Here is a 17,006-nt window from a genome sequence, read left to right on the forward strand (position 1 = left end):
CCAGCTTACTGCCAGTCCTGACCTCAAAGAGAATGGCAGGTACACAGTAGCTTGGTCATCTTTATGCCATGTGGTATTTCTACAGAGTTCTCTGGAATATGGATTTTGGGTCATGACCACAGAGCCCATCAAATCAGTGGTTAAGTCGTCTTAGTTTACTTCCTACTAGGAGTTGATTAGCCATGTTAGATCCATTATAACACTAAATGGCTAACCTTGTCTGTAGTGCTAGCTCTCCCTTTCTTCCGTGTGCATACTGAAGTGAAGTCAAGGTGCTACTAATCAATGTATCATGGCACACTGTTTCCTTTGACAACTGCAGCAGACCACTCCAGCTTACTTGTCAAGCTTTTTTGCTGTCAGCACGTCAAATGTTGTAGTACTGAGAAAGAGCAAAGACCACTTTGCTAAATATCTGTCTTTTGCACTAACTAGCCACAGGCTAAGCCTGCTTTCTCGGAACATACCATGGCTCACCAAAAGGGCAGTGAACTCTGTCACTGTTCACTCATACTCCGTTAGCGCTTCAGATAATTTTGGCTGTGGGCTGTTCTGTTACACGTGCCTCTGTAAATTCTCTTGTCCTGGAAATTGGCTGTGGGCAGGTCTTATGTTCTGGGGTGTGGTCTAGACCAGTGAGGGATTTTTTCCCCATTTGTCTTGCAGCTCTGGGTGCCTCTCAGTGCTTTGCTGCTGTAGCTCCTAACATGGGCCTCTCACAAACAGCATGCAGTTCACACAATATGTCTGTATATAGTCACAGCCCTGATCCAGCAGCTCTGAGCCCAGCAGCCTGTTGGATATGTACCAGCTCCGCCTAGCAGCCTAGGTTACTACACATTCCCCATCTTAGATTATTCCCAGAAATGCATGTTCTGCACTGCCTAGCCCGCTACTGCACAGATGGGATTTTAAAGGTCAATTGCCACTGGAAGGAGTTAGTGTTCAATAGTTTGCTACTTCGATTGGCATTATCAAACAATTCAGTTTAAACACAACATTGGATTGGTTTTGATTAAAGAATAAAACAAGTTTATTTAACTACAAAAAGATTTTGAATACAAGTTTAAGGCATTAAAGTCAGAAATGGCTACAAGAGAAATAAAGAAAAATGCTTTCTAGAAACTAAACTTAAACTAGACTTGGTTCAAGATAAAATGCTTACCACAGGTCCCAGCAATATTGTTGATCCAATTTTCAAGTCAAGATCTCTCACAGTCCAAAGACTGCTTCCTTTATCTTCTGGGGTTGAGGAGGAGTGAATGAGTGTGTGTATCTGGGATGTTTTTGTCCCTCACTTTTATAATCCATTCATCCTTTAAGATGCATTTTCCTGAAGGTTATCCCTGAAGTTGCTTTCAGTTCTAAGGGTGTGAGGTCTCAAATTGTTCTTGTCCCTCTTTGCTGTCAAAGAATGGCCACTTGACCAATGATTGCCAGTCAACTTTGATACATGGGTGGTGGTGTCAGCTTGTCTTATGTCTTTGAGAAATAGGTTTGCTCCCTTCTCAGACTTGCCTGGTAAAAACATCAGTCATTATTTCTTCCCGTGTTCATAACTTTATAGATCACATTGCTATGTACATTTTCAAATTATATGCTTGATCACCAAGTTATTAGTTATCAAATTACCCTCACATGGTGCGCCTTGGAGAAAGATTTTTACTGCGGTATGTGGAATGGGAATATGGGGGCATGTTTGATACGACAGGTTATGTAAGAGCTGATCCTTGGAAGAGTTCATATTGAAATGTGAAAAAGCTCAGGGGACTCTCTCATACTGGTAATAGTGACACAGATCTGCTTCCGTAGAAATATGCACACTACACTAGTGTCTAATATCTCAGTTTTATGACTTCTTGGCTGGCTCAGGTGACTGGTTCTAGACTTGTCATCTCCGCAGTACATAGGTTAGTACTCTTCTTTCTGTTTGGTAGTAAACTCTGAGTTGGACTTTAATCTCTTTTGAAGAGAGGAAAAAAATGCCATGATGTTTCCAGTGATGCAGTAATCCAGAAGTTACTCTGCTCTTGTGTAGCTGGTGGACAGTTCATCAGTCAGAAAATGTGCAACCTCCTGGCAAATTCTGAAGCTAAATTGTAGTAGAAGTCTACCATTAAGTAGGGCACTTGATTTCTACTCTGTTCATGGGCTCTTTTGTGGGAGATAGATGCTTTGGCATTGTGTTAATCTTCATAAACCGTTTTAAAGTGAAATAATGTGGAAAAGGTAAAATACAGCATACCCACTGGCATATAGCCAAGGTTAGCTTCCAGAGACACACAGAATGTCTTTTACCTGACTATAGGTAAGTAACAGAGATATTAATTAAAAGAAATAATCCCTACCCTTTGGGTAATATACTTCGGTGGTTGTTCCGCATTCCTTGTTACATATGGTATGATGTTGCTGCCATAAAGTAGTGATTCTGCTCCTTAGCTTGAATTTCCTTTTTTCCTGACAGTATGACTTCTCCCTGGAAAAGAGAACTATCGGGTGGGCTGAAGACATCAAAAAAATCCAATCAGCTCAGAGAGAAGCAGAGCGAAAGGAGGCGCAATCAATAGCTAATGCTAAGGCTGCTTCAGATGACAACAGCAAAATGGGATTCTCGGAGGCCATGCCGCCTTCCATTAACCCTATTCTCGCTAGTCTACAGCATAATAACATTCTTACTCCTACCCCGGCCAATAGCAGTGCCATAAAGCAAAAGGTCCTTAGTCCACCTTACCCAAAGGCAGATTTCAACCCAGCAGATTTTGAATGTGAAGAAGACCCATTTGACAAACTAGAGCTAAAAACTATTGATGATAAAAAAGAACTGAAAAGTATTCTTGAAATTCATGTTGGTACTACTGGGCCATTTGTCGCCCAACTGTTGGATAATAGCTTGCCCAAAGTAGGGCATGAGTCTGTGTTACAAGATCAGGAAGTACTGGCATCTTTAGAAAGGGCTACCTTGGACTTCAAGCCCCTTCACAAACCCAATGGCTTTATCACTTTGCCACAGCTGGAAAACTGTGAAAAGATGTCCCTGTCTTCCAAAGTGTCCCTCTCCCCTATCACATCAGTGAGCAATATTAAATCTCTCTCCTTTCCCAAACTCGACTCAGATGAGAGCGATCAAAAATCGTCCAAGCTTACAAGCACTTTCCACAGCGCTACCTGTCTCCACAATGGCACTTTCCTTGGCTCTTTACAGGCCTGCTCTCAGAGTAAGGCTAGCGAACTCAACGGACATCATGTTGTTGGACTTTCTGCTTTAAATGTGGACAGTGGCATGGAGACATCAACATTATCCTCTTCATCCAGGCTGCCTTCCTTGTCTGTGTCAACACCTTGTACAGAAGAACAATCATCTCAAAACACAGCTGCTAAGGTGAGGATTTAACAGATTAAAATAGATTTGAGATATTCAAGGGGAAGGTGAATGTCACTCATATTTCTAAAATGCATCCCGTAGCTTTCTTTGTTAGCAGACCACATCTGAGCATTAAATCAATGTGTCCCATCATGCATTGCTCCATCTTGCTCTAAATGGAAAACTGATCAGCTAAAGATGAAACCTTGGTTGCTGGGAGTTTAGTCTCAGAGGACTGTGTGTCACTGTTTTGTATGGAGACAGCTGTTGTCTTAATTCACTTCATGTGGCTGTGTTATCTTATCCTCACACATGGCTCCGGCAGGGGATCCATAGAATATCCAGTGGCGCTAGTGAACTTGATAAGAGATGAAAATCTAAATAACAGCTTTGCTAAGCACCTAGCAGGCTAGTGCTGTGACCATTGCTGGGCTCTTCTACACTGGAGAAATCCTTGTAAGCACCAAGGAGGCAGGCATTCTGTAAGGATGCTTCAAGGAGGCTATGGACATGTGAGCTGAAGTAAGGAAGGAGCTCATCAATTAGACTGAATAGCAGGAAAAGCTTCCCACACTTGAAATGTTTCCCAAGGAGGGGGAGGAGCGTCTCGTTGTCTAGTCTTAGTTGAGACATTTTAGACAAAGTTGTGGAGAAAAATGCTGTTGGGAACCCTATTTTAGGGTTGAGAAATAGGTAAAGCTGATGTGACTGGACTCTCCTGTCTCTAATTTCTAAAAGCTTGAGGGTTTTTTGGTTTCCCATGTTACAGTCTCAAGGACTTGGGAAATATAATCTTGTTCAGTTTTATAACTAAATACAGAGTTGAGTCCTGAGCATCAGAAGATCGTGGTTGTACAGCTGAAAGCCAGAGGTTGTCGGATGTGATTTTGAGGATTTCTTCAAGAGAAGCTCTTGACATCTGGGGTAAAATGTTCATGCAGCATCTCTCTCGTATGTCTTCGGATGGATTATCTGCCCCATTTGGAAAACCTTAGGATAATCCATATATGTCATTGTTACCTGTCATAACTACTTTTTCTATAATTGAGACAGACTTGGGCTGGTTAGATTTGGAGTTACTTGTTAATGTTTTAATAACTGCCAGGAGACTAGATTTTTATGGCCATTTTAAACTGGGACTTCCCTGAAACTACACATGTTGTCTTCTGTTGTAGAACATGCTTCCTCTTCTTCTGAGCTTAGATCTTTAGATGCTAAATTTTTGGCCTGTGCCCTAGTGGATGTCATACAGCGCCAAACAAGTGGTGATTTTCACCACTGATTCAGTTTATGCAAAATAAGCAAGACGACAAATGGAAAAACTGCTTGTGAAGTTTAGTGGATTAAAATTAAATGGATCTGGATGTTGTGTTGACAAATTAAGTGCAGGCTTAATTTTGCCATGTGTGCTGTTTAAGATTTATATATAGGTTGAACCTCTCGAGTCTGGCAACATCTGTGGTCCAGCATGCTTTTAGTTAGCCAGAGGTCTACTTATCATGGGTGTGGCCAAGTTTCCCCTGGTCCCGTAAAGTTTGTTTAAAGCTACAAGACCTGGCTCTCAGTGCTCGGTGCTGTCATTTAGCTCTAATTCACCCCTAAACGATGTCTTAGAGCCCAATAAGCAGTGGAAGTGTTGGTAATGTCGCTAGAAAATATTGACCTCCCACGGTCCAGCAAATTCTCTGGTTTGGCACCAGTCAGGTCCCGAGGGTGCTGGACTAGAGAGGTTCAACCTGTACTGAATTTTCAGTGTTACCTTGATGCTGCCAGTGGATTTGCTATCTGATCAGTGTTGTGGTTCCCAGCCTGCATGGGAGGAGGACACAGCATTGTCAAAGCATGCACGGGGCAAGTGGTAAGCCATGTTCCTCTATATACATTATAAACATGGGCTTGTGGGTTATAACAAGTGCAGGTTAGTGAAGTGATTTTCACTTGTTGTTCCTTTCTCACTAGTTGCTTATGGTGTTTTAGTTTCTTGCTTTAGTTGTGAATTTTTTTGGGGGGAGGCGGGGAGAATAAGAACTCCCCTCTTCCCCCACTTGTCCCCCCAAGATTAAGATCTCTGGGATGTACCATTAATTAGTTTGACCTCCTGTGCCTCTCAGAAATCAGACCTTCTGGTACAAATCAGTATCCAATTACATGAGCTTTCTCTGACAAGTATCAGCTCCCAGAAGAGAATCTGCTTACTGTCCCATCAGCACTTAAGTAATATCAACCTGAATAATTGTAAAGTCAAGTTCTTCTGAGGCGGGAATGGCCCATTTGGAACAAGTAAAATTGAAATTGAACTAACCCCGTGAGTTGGGTATTGCTTGCTGGCCATCATGTTTAAAGTCTCTTGTGTAAACCATATATGTTCGGCGTATGGGCCATATATAGTCCAGGATTATCAGTGGCGCCAGCACTGTAGTAAGGGTGATGGAGGATGTAGCATTCTGGAATACCATGCTTTCTATAGCCAAACAAATCTCTGCTGGAAATCTCTGTACTTTCATTTCTCCAAATGGCTTTAACCATCTGCTCAAAGGAAGCTGCGGGAAGATAGCTTTCTGAACAGGGAACTGAGATGCTAACTTCCTGCTAGCTCAATTTTAATCCATGTCCTACTCCCACCCCCACAAGAAAAGCATGTAAATATTTTCTATAAGATTGAAAACTGGTGCTGGTGAATTTTGGAAGTGTGCTCACTTAACACTCCAGTCCTGTAAAGTTCTGGCAACCAACTTTTGAGCTACTGTACTGTGATGAAGTGTTGCATGCTGGGATGTGTGGTCTGGGGGCTTCTCGTCATGGATTAGGTGCAATGAGGCTGTCAAGCTCCTGGCAAGTTTCCATCATGGCCCATTGTTGGGGAGAGTTGGCCTAGCCTGCAGTAAACCTGCATTCCAGCTAGCTGGATGGTGGTCTGTATTGGACTGGTAGTGAGTAAGCAACACCCTTCTACTGCATATGGGAAAGTGGAGTAAATCTTTAATCGGGATAGAGACACTCAGCTTATCCGGTTCCAGTATGTGATAGGTGAATGCTCCTGAACTTAACTAACAGGCAAACCCAAGGTCCTTTTGATATTTTAAACAGTCATGGGAGAACCTAAAGCTGCTTTGTGGAGCCTGGGATGAGAGGATCAGCAATTGGCTCTGAGACTAAACAGACCAGGAAATAATGGCTGATTTTCAGCACTGGAAAAGGTTAACAGTGAGCCCTTCGTCCTTCCAGCCAGATCCATGCACGTTGCTCAGTGATAGGTTAGTCAGAATGCAAGCTTTGTTTGGATGGATCAGACATGACGTGGGTAGAAATACTAAAATTCTGTCATGGAGAAATCACCAATATGCTTTCACACAGAATACTGTAGTCAGTTGTAGATGTTAGCTAAGAAAAGTTTATAGCAGAAGGGATACAGACATAGGCCATGGAAGTAGTTAGCCCTAGAGAGTAGAAAATTCTGGGCTAGTTTAGTTTGAGAGAAGACCAGTCAGAGGGGATGAGACAGACTCAGTGATGAATAGAACAATGAATATAAATCGCTAGGTGTCCTTTTCACTCGTTCCATAATAAGTTTCCTTGTCAATGATAGGTGTGTACCACAGGTCTGACCCAGTATGGCAATTGTTGCCTGTCTACCCATCTTCCCTTCCAGGCCCCTTTTCATTAGAAACTCTGCTTGCCAACATAGTAGACATCTCTTCAACCTTCTCATTCATGTGTTGTTTTGTATAGGTACAGCCAGACTATAAGGAATCAGAACTCCCTATGGTAAGTTTCCAAATTACCTGTGTGAGATAATGTGTTGTATAGCACAGGCCTAAATTATCCATATGTTGGTATGTTTTCTTGTGTGAAAGAAGTGAATGATTCCTGTGTGTGTACTGACAGTCAAAGTAGCCAGCGCATGAGTGTGGTCTCCTGTACAAGAGTTTTCTTATTCCATAAATGCTATCTTTGTTATCTCCTATTCTCTAGCTGACTGTCATTTCATGACAGAGCTCGCTAAATTAGCAAACCTAGAATCTAGTACCTTCCAAAGTAGAAGGGGATATCAAGTGAGGAAATGTCTAGAGTGATCCCAAGAAAGATCATTGGGAGTGGCAGGAATGTTTTTGGCCTTCCTACTGATTTTCATCCCAGTTAGTCTCCCAAAGGCGATATGGGAAGCCCAGCTCCATTAATTTTAAACAAGACCAGAAAACTCCCTCAGATTTCTCTGAATAGTCCTCCCTGGCCAAGGCAGAGGCATGGATGCTGGGATAGAGATGTATCATGGCTCTGTTTGTGCTTGGCTTCCCTTTTGTAGATAATGAACCAAAACTTCACCGTGTCTAAAGTGCCCAGTAATAACAGCTGCACTAAATGGTCAAGTGGCCCCACATACTCGGATGTGCTGCAGGCCTTGTCTGCCAGTGAGCGGCAGTGTGTGGAAACAGTTGTCAACATGGGATATTCCTACGAAGATGTCATAACAGCTATGAAGAAGAAAGGACAGAATATAGAACAGGTAAGAGCCCTTCCAAAAGGGCAGGAGCTCCAAAGATGCAGCCATCGCTGTCAGCACCTCGGCTTTACAAAAAACACACTAAACCGTAAAAAGTCACCGGGACCAGGCGACATTCACCCAAGCGTTCTGAAAGAAATCAGATGTGAAATTGCGGAACTAACAACTGTGGTTTGTAACCTGTTTGTTAAATCTTCTCCTGTACCAAATGACTGAGAGAGAGTTAATATGATGGCAATTTTTAAAAATGGTTCTAGAGGTGATCCTGATGTTACCTCTTAACAGTATTGAATCTCAGCCCAGGGCTCTACCAAATTCATGGCCATGAAAAACTCATGGACTGTGAAATCTGACCTTTTCCCTATGCTATTCAGACTTCACAGGGGAGACCAAGATCTCTCAAATTGGGTTCTTGGCCCAAAAGAGGATTGTGGGGGGTTTGCAAAGTTATTGTAGGAAAATTATGGTATTGCCACCGTTACTTCTGCACTTCTGCTTCCTCCTGCTTCCAGAACTGGGCAGCCAGTGACACCAGCTGGCAGAGTGTCCAGCAGCGCATAAGTGAGTGTGTCAGTACCATACCAGGGCATCCTTCTTTCTGCAGTGCTGATTCAGAGCAGGGCTGCCATCTAGCAGCCACCTTTTTCCAGCTGCCTACCTGTGAAGGAAGTGCCATCAGCAGTAGCAGCATAGAAGTAAGGGTAGTAATACTGCAACACCCTCATTACAATAAATATGACTCCCCCCACAGCTCCTTTGTGGATCAGGTCCACTACGGTGAAAACATCATGACATTTCAGATTTAAATATCTGAAATCCATTAATTTTACTATTTTTAAACGCCTATGACCATGAAATGGACCATGAATTTGATAGGGCCTCAACATGTAAGATATTGGATAATAATTTCTGAGGTAAGGGGACTGTGATTGGTTTGGCTTTTCTCAGCAGACACCCAAGAAGCTGAACTGATCTCAAAAGGTGTGATAGCTTTCACATTGGATCAGCTCTATGAAATCTGTGGGGAACCCATGATTCAAAAGACTTTTCATTTTCATCATTGAACCCTCAGTATGATGTTAAAAATAGTTGCTGTGTAGTAGTAGCCGCTTCTGAAAAACTGACTTGGTGGTAGAATTTTATTAGTATTAAAAGGCAGAACAATGCCCAACCTCTAATTTGTAGACTGCCTTTGTCTGAAAGTGAAAACCAAAGCCCAGGGAGGGAGAGAATGAAAGGCCAGAAGAGTTTAGTTCAGCTTCTCTGAACAAGCTCCCATGCTGAGAACCTGCTCGTGCCCAGAGGCAAGGCTTTCTCTAAGCAAAAGCTAGCAGTCCTGTGGCACTTTGGAGACTGATTGATTAAGGCATAAGCTGTTGTGGATTTTACTGATGAAAGCTCGTGCCCTAATCAGTCGGTTAGTTTCTAAGGTGCCACAGGACTCCTCATAGTCTGTATCTGCAAAAACCTACATGGCAGCCCGAGACTCTTCTCTAAGCAGTTAGCGAAGCCCTGTCAATGGCTTACGGTTTACGGTGCATAGGTATGTGGCATAGAGGTGAGTTCCACTCTCCTGACTCTACTTTTTTTCCTCCCTCCCACAGGTTCTCGATTATCTGTTTGTCCACAGCCAGCTTTGTGAGAAGGGCTTTGATCCTCTCCTTGTGGAAGCAGTTCTGGAAATGTCCCAGTGCTCCGAGCAGAAGGTGAGGGGGCCTGGTTATGTTCATCAAGGGAGGTGCTTTGCCTAGGTTATTTCACTGACTTTCAGAGCATGTCTTGTCATGGAAGTTGAGCGAATGCCTGTTTGGCCATTTGGAAACCTCTCTCTTTGGGATCAGTCCTGCTCAGATTACAAAACTTTCCTCCACTTGTGCAGATCAGCTGCTTTCATTGCTGTTGCCTGTGCCCTGAGCACTTCACGGATGAGGCTGTGCCCTTAGCTTGTGCCTTGTACTCCCTGACTTACGGTTTGGATAGCAAGACTAGGCAGCCATCGTTGCCCTGCCCCATCTCTTCCACATGGTTGACTGCTCTTTCAGGGCCTGTGCTTCTGGTAACTGTGGACTCCCCTGATCTTTCCTGGGAATGGGACCTGGCAGCTAGAGGGTTAGGCAAGCAAGAGGGGCAGCCCCTGGCATGAGTGAGGTGGAGTGGTGTGGACTTGGCTGCAGGAAGGCACCTGTACCCAGCCCCTCCTGCAGCCTTGGCCACAGAATTGTACTTGCCTAAACCCAGGAAATAGCCAGTCCTTAGGTGACATCCTAAATTATAATTTTTTTAAATTAATGGAGAGTGCCTATCTCCTAGAACTGGAAAGGACATTGAGAGGTCATTGAGTCCAGTCCCCTGCCTTTACAGCAGGACCAAGTACTGTCCCTGACAAATTTTTGCCCCAAATCCCTAAATGGCCTCCGCAAGGATTGAACTCACAACCCTGGGTTTAGCAGGCCAGTGCTCAAACCACTGAGCTATCCCTGCCTCCACTTTAAGAGAGGCTTAAACAAGCCCTGGGGAGCAGGGGGAAAGACAGGAATTGGTGGGGATGTGGGTTGGAAGCGAAACAACTTTGTGACTCCAGAGTTCAGATGTCTCCTACTTCCGTCAGTACTTGCTGTCTCTGCTGAGGCTCAGGGCTCCCAGTTATGGACATACTGGCTGTGTCTAGACTGGCCAGTTTTTCTGGAAAATCAGCTGCTTTTCTGGAAATACTTGCCAGCTGTCTACACTGGCCACTTGAATTTCCGCAAAAGCACTGACTTCCTACTGTGAGAAATCAGTGCTTCTTGTGGAAATACTATGCTGCTCCCGTTCAGGCAAAAGTCCCTTTGTGCAAAGCTTTTGCACAAAAGGGCCAGTGTAGACAGCTCAGATTTGTTTTCCGCAAAAAAGCCCCTATTGCAAAAATGACGATCGGGGCTTTTTTGCGGAAAAGTGTGTCTAGATTGGCCATGGACGCTTTTCTGCAAAAAGTGCTTTTGCGGAAAAGCATCCGTGCCGATCTAGACTCTCTGTTCCGAAAATGCTTTTAACGGAAAACTTTTCCATTAAAAGCATTTCCGGAAAATCATGCCAGTCTAGACGCAGCCACTGTGTGTGGACACTTGTCTGCTGGAAGCAGGGTAAATCCCACCGAAGTTCCATCAGCTCTGAAGAGCCACGTGCTAGCAAGGGCTGTTGTTTGGTTCCCAGACTCAGCCTCATGACCCTTTAGCTTCTAACAAGCATGGTCATGACTTCGTACTGATACAACGTTTGGATGCAGCAGAAATTGAAAAGGCAGCTTTGACCTACAGGGCCATGGAGAGGTTCAGGCGGGCTCTCTGCTGCCACGGAACGGCTCACAAAGCCGGCAAGCTGCTGGGGGCCTCAGTGAAGAGCAGGTTGGGGACCGGTCACTAACTGTGGGATGATATAGGCTCCTGTGATGGTCTTTAGCATAATACACACAGCACAGCCCAATATACACAGCGCAGCTCAAGTGTGCTCGCCTGCTGTTGCTTATTACCATAGTGCCTAGGAGCGATAGCCTCAGACCTGGCCCCTGTTGTGCTAGATGCTCTGACCACAGAGCTGTCTAAAAGAGCTAGCAGCTTAAGGCCATGTCGACACTGCAAGTTAGCGCAGTAAATCCATTCCCAGCGCTCTAGGTAAACTCCCTCGAGGAGACGCATGGACACTTCAGTGATTGGCTGCTTTGTGATTGGTCTCTGGAAATGGCCCTTAATCCCGGCAGTAGCCACGCTGAGCTGGCTGCCTTGCAGGCATGCACCTCTCCCCCTTCAGAGCTCCGTGTGGGACAGCCTGCATGCTCCGGGATACGAGCAGACCATTCAGGTGGAATGCTCAGGCTGTTGGACACAGAGCCAAGTGAATGTGAGGGGGTAAGATTGCTGTGCAGAGTTGTGGGGGGAGGGGATGATGATCAGGTTTCCCCCTCCCTCCTGCCACTGTCTGAACTTACAAGACAGCATGCTGACCGCCCAAAATACATGGTCACCCTCTCCACATACACACTTCCTGTCACGTTCTCTCCCCCACCCTCCATTTAGTTGACAAGCATCTGTTGCAGTAGTAAGATGACTGTGGAGCAGTGGGATTGGGAAACCTGCATCGCATGATGCTGCCTGCCCCATGCGGCATTGTAAACCCTTCCCAAAGCACCCTGCAGCCAGTTGCGCATTGGAATACCCACAATGCACTGCTCCCTGTGGCGTTGCAAGAGCTACGACTGTGGCTGCGATCCGCCATCACAAGGAGCAGTGGAGACATTACAGCAGTTTCCCTGCAGGCTCTGTGAGCAGCGCTTTCCATCTGCCAATGTAGACACCGCCTAGGCCAAGAGACACTAGATGGCTGGACAGATTGACGGGGGAAACAATGAGGCACAGTAGGTAAACCTCATGGGCAGTGGTCTCTGCCGCCAGCGGTCTGACCCCGTGTTCAGCTGTTTGTAGGGATCAGCAAGGCCCCGTGGGTGAGGACAACCGAATGGCCAACGTGATGTTAGTGCCCAGCTTTAAAACGTGGAGGCTGAACTGGTTTATTTGAGGCATCTGGGAACTTTGCCCATGAACTGAGCATCCCCCTTCCAGCCCGTGGCAGGAGTTGAGCTGTGCATGGCATTCCACGTCCTGTCTGCTTCCCCTGAGCCTCTCCTTGAACCTCCCCCCTCAGACACTTAATGTCTTTCTCTCTCCTAGATGACAGAACTTCTCCAGCTAATGAGCAAATTTAAAGAAATGGGCTTTGAACTGAATGACATAAAGGAAGTCCTATTATTACATAACGACCAGGAGAATGCTTTGGAAGATCTAATGGCCCGTGCAGGAGCCAGCTGAAAACACCAGGAGTCTTGGAGCACGATGGAGAGCGCCTGCAGGGGAAGGCAGCCAGCCTGTGTAACTAGACCCTCGCCACTTCAGCCAGAGTGTGGCGTGCTGTCTTTGGGAAGACGCCCTGCCTTTCCCATACATCGGAGAACGCACCCGACCCAGCTCACCGCGTGCGTCCCTCCAGCACGTCCTTCCCACTGACAAGAGCTAACTTCTTTTCATACATTCAGTTTTTAAAGTGCCCTTTCCTAAGTTTCCTTTTCTGGTTTGGCCACGGAGAGTTGAGACTGCCCGACCTTTACTGGAATTGTACATACCCAATGCTGGAAGTATTGTTTTTCTCACTCTTGGATAGAGGAATACAAAGTTGGTTTGAAAACAAGAATGCTCTGGTTCTTTGAAGCTGCTTTCCTGGTGGGAGCTTCTACTGAAACACTGTATCGCAGTTCAGATAAACTGAAGTTGACCTTTAGTGCAATGGATTTTTATTTTTATTGGGTTGATAAGTAGTCTGTAACTTAGTGGAACACTGGTTTCTAACCTGTCACTATGCATAAAGAGAAGTCGTTCCCTTGGCCCTTCTGCCAGGCATAGGTGTCCAGTGCTTGAGTGGTGTGTAAACACAACTTTATCACAACAGGTAAGCTCTGGACTCTCACCAGTGGCTGGGTCTTGCGCCTAAGGGGCAAGAGCTGAGCATTTGCAATCTCTTCCGCTCCTGCCCCAGGTGGATAGGCTATTTCAACAAATGCCCTCCTAAGAAATCAGTCTGTTTTAAATGATAGTCAGTGTGAAGCAGGGGGTTTCTTTCAAGCACTTTCTTTAAATACAAATAATATACTCACTGCATTAGTTACATTTTTCACACTGCTTTAGTTACATATTCAATAACATCTAGTAATAAAAATCAGTTTTTTGGGTTGGTTTTGATAGTACAAAGTGTATTATGTTGTACATTGTTAAAGATCTAAATACCTAAGATATAAGCAGTCTTGATGAATCTTTAATTTGCTAAATATTTTGATTCTGCAGAAAATGACTAATAAAACCCCACAATGGAATTCCCAGTGTCATGTTTCCCTCTGTCTCTTGTGCTCTGGCTTCATTAGAGATGGTGGGCTGTTACAGTTGAAGAGGGATAGAATCAAAATCAGTCCCTCGTAACTGGGCCTCCAAAGCCAGCAATCCTTCCCACGCCCAAATGCCCTGTGCTTGGATTGTGTCTAGTTGACAGAGCACAACACAAGGATCTGTCTGAACAGTATTTAAGAGCCACTGCTAGCAGACAAGCATGTGTGTCTGGATTTACTCCTTTCGTTTTGACAGCTGAATTTTTCTCAATGAAAAAAATCTTTGTAAAGCAAAGAACTCCCCTTAAGGCATGAAATGCCACTGCTGCAGAAGCATGGCCTACTCTAACCAAATCTTTTATACAGATTAACCTCTTTGTGGTTCTGGTCGCATATTTAAAAAAAAGTCTTGCTGGAGGGTAAATGTCAGCACCTGTTGGAGTTTCCAAGCACACACTAACTTGCTGTGACTGATTTACCCTGCAGCTGTTAGCTGCTTCATGCTAACTTGCACAGCAGTTTCAATCTCCTTTTCTAGCTTGTTAGAAAAGCTAATGAGATCTTTACCTGTGGGCATTTATAGAGCCAACCTGCTTCAGGATGTTAAACAAAAATCGTCATAGAAGGACCCAACCACTGTCCTCCCTAGCCAGCTGGTCCTAAATTACATAGCAGGGCCTCTGGACTCTTTAGTATCTGCTGGAAGAGGGGAGGAAATTCCATTTTTACCTTAAGGAAAGCTGAGTGGTTTGTTTACACACACACACACATACACATATTGCTACAATCAGTGCAATAGGCTGGTATTTGTTTCCAGCTCAGGAAGTTGGGGACTGGGATAAGCACACTTGGGGATTTTTCTACTAAAACAAAATCAGCAGGAAAATAGCAAACATCTGACACTTCAATTGACATCTTCAGATTTCAGTGTTAACCCTCTGGAACTATTGTCTGAGGCAGAGAACAATGAAAACATGAGGCACGTAAGCACCCTAACTGCAAGTGCCAGAAATTTAACATTTAAAAAAAACAACTCAGATTTTTTGAAGCAAAATTCTCAGGCATGAAACTGATTCCACAGCCCTGGAATTCAGAGGGTCCTGGTGGTCTCCCCCCTGCTAGCAGAGAGGGGGAAGCTAACAGCAGGTGAATGACTGGCATGTTTACCTCGACACAGCTTTTGCCTGGGTCATATTTTTCTCAACGAATATTGGTATGAAAGGTCTCAAGAGAATACTTGCCCTCTGTAGTGCCCTGGTGCGTATCCTCTGAAAGACGGTCTGTGTCAGACCAGTATAGGATGCAGTTGAAAGCAGCGGTTTGACCATGAGAGGCCTGTTGTCTGTTCGTGTCTCTCTCCACCTGCCTGGTAGACCTTCCAGTGTGGCTATCCAGGAAGCTGCACCAGAGAAGAAAGAAAACTGCTCACTCCTTCCGACATGGCTTGTTTCCCCTGTGAAGCCCTTAATTTGCCCAATACATGCTTGTAGCTCAGGAACTCTCAATCTGGGGGTTGGGACCCCTCGGAGTCACAAGCTGTCAGCCCCCACCCCAAATGCCACTTTGTCTCCAGCATTTATAACTGTTAAATTAAAAGCACTTAATATACTTATGGGGGGGTCGTCACACTCAAAGGGTTGCTATGTGCAAAGGAGCCTGTGGCAAAGCTCCGGCCTTGATTCAGGGGGTCCTGTGCATCTAGGCAGTTAGCCTCAGAGGCTGGCTGTGGTGCTCCATGTAGCCTCACCTTTACTAGGGGCAAGGGTCACAGCCTTCTGAGCCACCTTCCTTGCAAGCCAGTCAATGGGCTGGGGTGAAACCCTTCTGTAGTCCCAATCTCTCTTCTCAAGGGCAGACTGCAGTGGTGTGGGGAGGAACCCAAGCCCACCCCCTACATCAGATCCCCGCGCAGGGGCCCCAAGGCTGTCGCAATAGGAAATGTTTCCTCCACTCCCAGAGTTGCAGCCTTTTCCCTGGGCCACTTCCCTAAGGGATCCCTCCTAGTACTTTCTTCCTGGAAAGATTGCTCAGGTACCTGCTCCTCCACAGTGCACTTCCTCGCTCCCAGCTCTTGCAGAAGGCTCCAGCAGGTTCTTAATGGGCTGCAGGTGTTTTGATTAGCCTGCCTCTCTCACTTGCTTCCGGAGTGCTCTTAATTGGCTCCAGGTGCCCTCCGACTTAATTGTGCTGCAGCAGCCCCTGCCCTGATCAATCAGGGAACAGAAACCTAGTCACTCAGCAGCCAGTAAATCTACCTTCTATCAGACTTTGGTAGCCAGCTGGTCCGGATCTGTACCAGTCTGTAGTGCAAAAGAACCACTGTTGTAGCTGGTTCTCTTCCTGCAGCCTATTACTGGATCCCGGCCCATTGATTTGGCTGAGAGAAGGTGAATCAATGACAGCCTAAGCCGGAAGTGAGATTTAGGCCACATGACCGAAAAGCCTCTTGCCTGCTGTGTCTTTAACCTGCCTTGTTTCTGCAAATACTTCTCTACAACCAGCGTTTCCAATGGGAATGCCCTGCAGGGATCTCAGGATGTGTTGAATATCCAAGCAGTCTTCTCTGGCATTGTCTTCCTTTGCGTGTGGAGCAGGAACTGACAGCACGTTAGCCCGGAAGTGATTTGTTGGCTAGGTAAGTGGCATAGGATGCTGGGCTTTGGGGAACACTGGCCCATCTTCTGTAAGGACAGGGAGCTGAGGCGCTACTGCCGGGAGCCTGGGTCACAGATTGGAAGTGCCTGTTCAGAGCATAAATGAGATGTTCTGAAAGCTGGTGGCATCAGTCACGCTCCTGGAACGTTAGTCCATGGTCGTAACCTGTTTAGGAAGGACCACATGGGCAAAAGCAGAGGGGGGAAGGAACCCTCCCCAAAAGTGTTTGAGTCACTGTTAGTAAAGAAAATGCTCTTGAATGCTTATGGATCAACGTCCTCACCGAGCACAAGCAGGGGTGGTAGTTTGTGGTCTGAAGCAGAAACCAGTCACATTAAGCAATAAGGTGGCCACTTCCTTATGGAACATATAGGGGGACTTAAACTGACGTGATTTGTGCTGCCCCTCTTAGGCTGTCAAGCCTTCTAGCCTTGGGATTGCTAAATATTCTATTTATTTCCTAACCCAGAGTGCTGCAGGGACACAGGGGAGCTGTATATTAGAGCTCGTCCGAACAAAAAGCGGCACTAATCACAGAAGGAAAAGTTAATGGCTGCTTAGGGGCAAATGATCACGATTTAATC

General features: G+C 45.5%; 1 protein-coding gene across 1 annotated transcript in view; it reads left to right on the plus strand.

Annotated features, from left to right (window-relative positions):
* The window catches only part of UBAP1 (ubiquitin associated protein 1), a 47,413-nt gene extending 33,655 nt beyond the window's left edge, over positions 1-13,758 (plus strand). Inside the window, exons 4-8 of the mRNA XM_075932792.1 lie at positions 2,465-3,379; positions 7,091-7,126; positions 7,665-7,865; positions 9,467-9,568; positions 12,566-13,758. Of these exons, the coding sequence (XP_075788907.1) occupies positions 2,465-3,379; positions 7,091-7,126; positions 7,665-7,865; positions 9,467-9,568; positions 12,566-12,703 (1,392 nt within the window). The 3' untranslated portion in view covers positions 12,704-13,758. The remainder of the gene's footprint in view (positions 1-2,464; positions 3,380-7,090; positions 7,127-7,664; positions 7,866-9,466; positions 9,569-12,565) is intronic.
* Positions 13,759-17,006: the final 3,248 nt, after the last annotated feature.

This window comes from Pelodiscus sinensis, chromosome 6, assembly GCF_049634645.1.
Source record: "Pelodiscus sinensis isolate JC-2024 chromosome 6, ASM4963464v1, whole genome shotgun sequence".
NCBI classification, from domain to species: Eukaryota; Metazoa; Chordata; order Testudines; family Trionychidae; genus Pelodiscus; species Pelodiscus sinensis.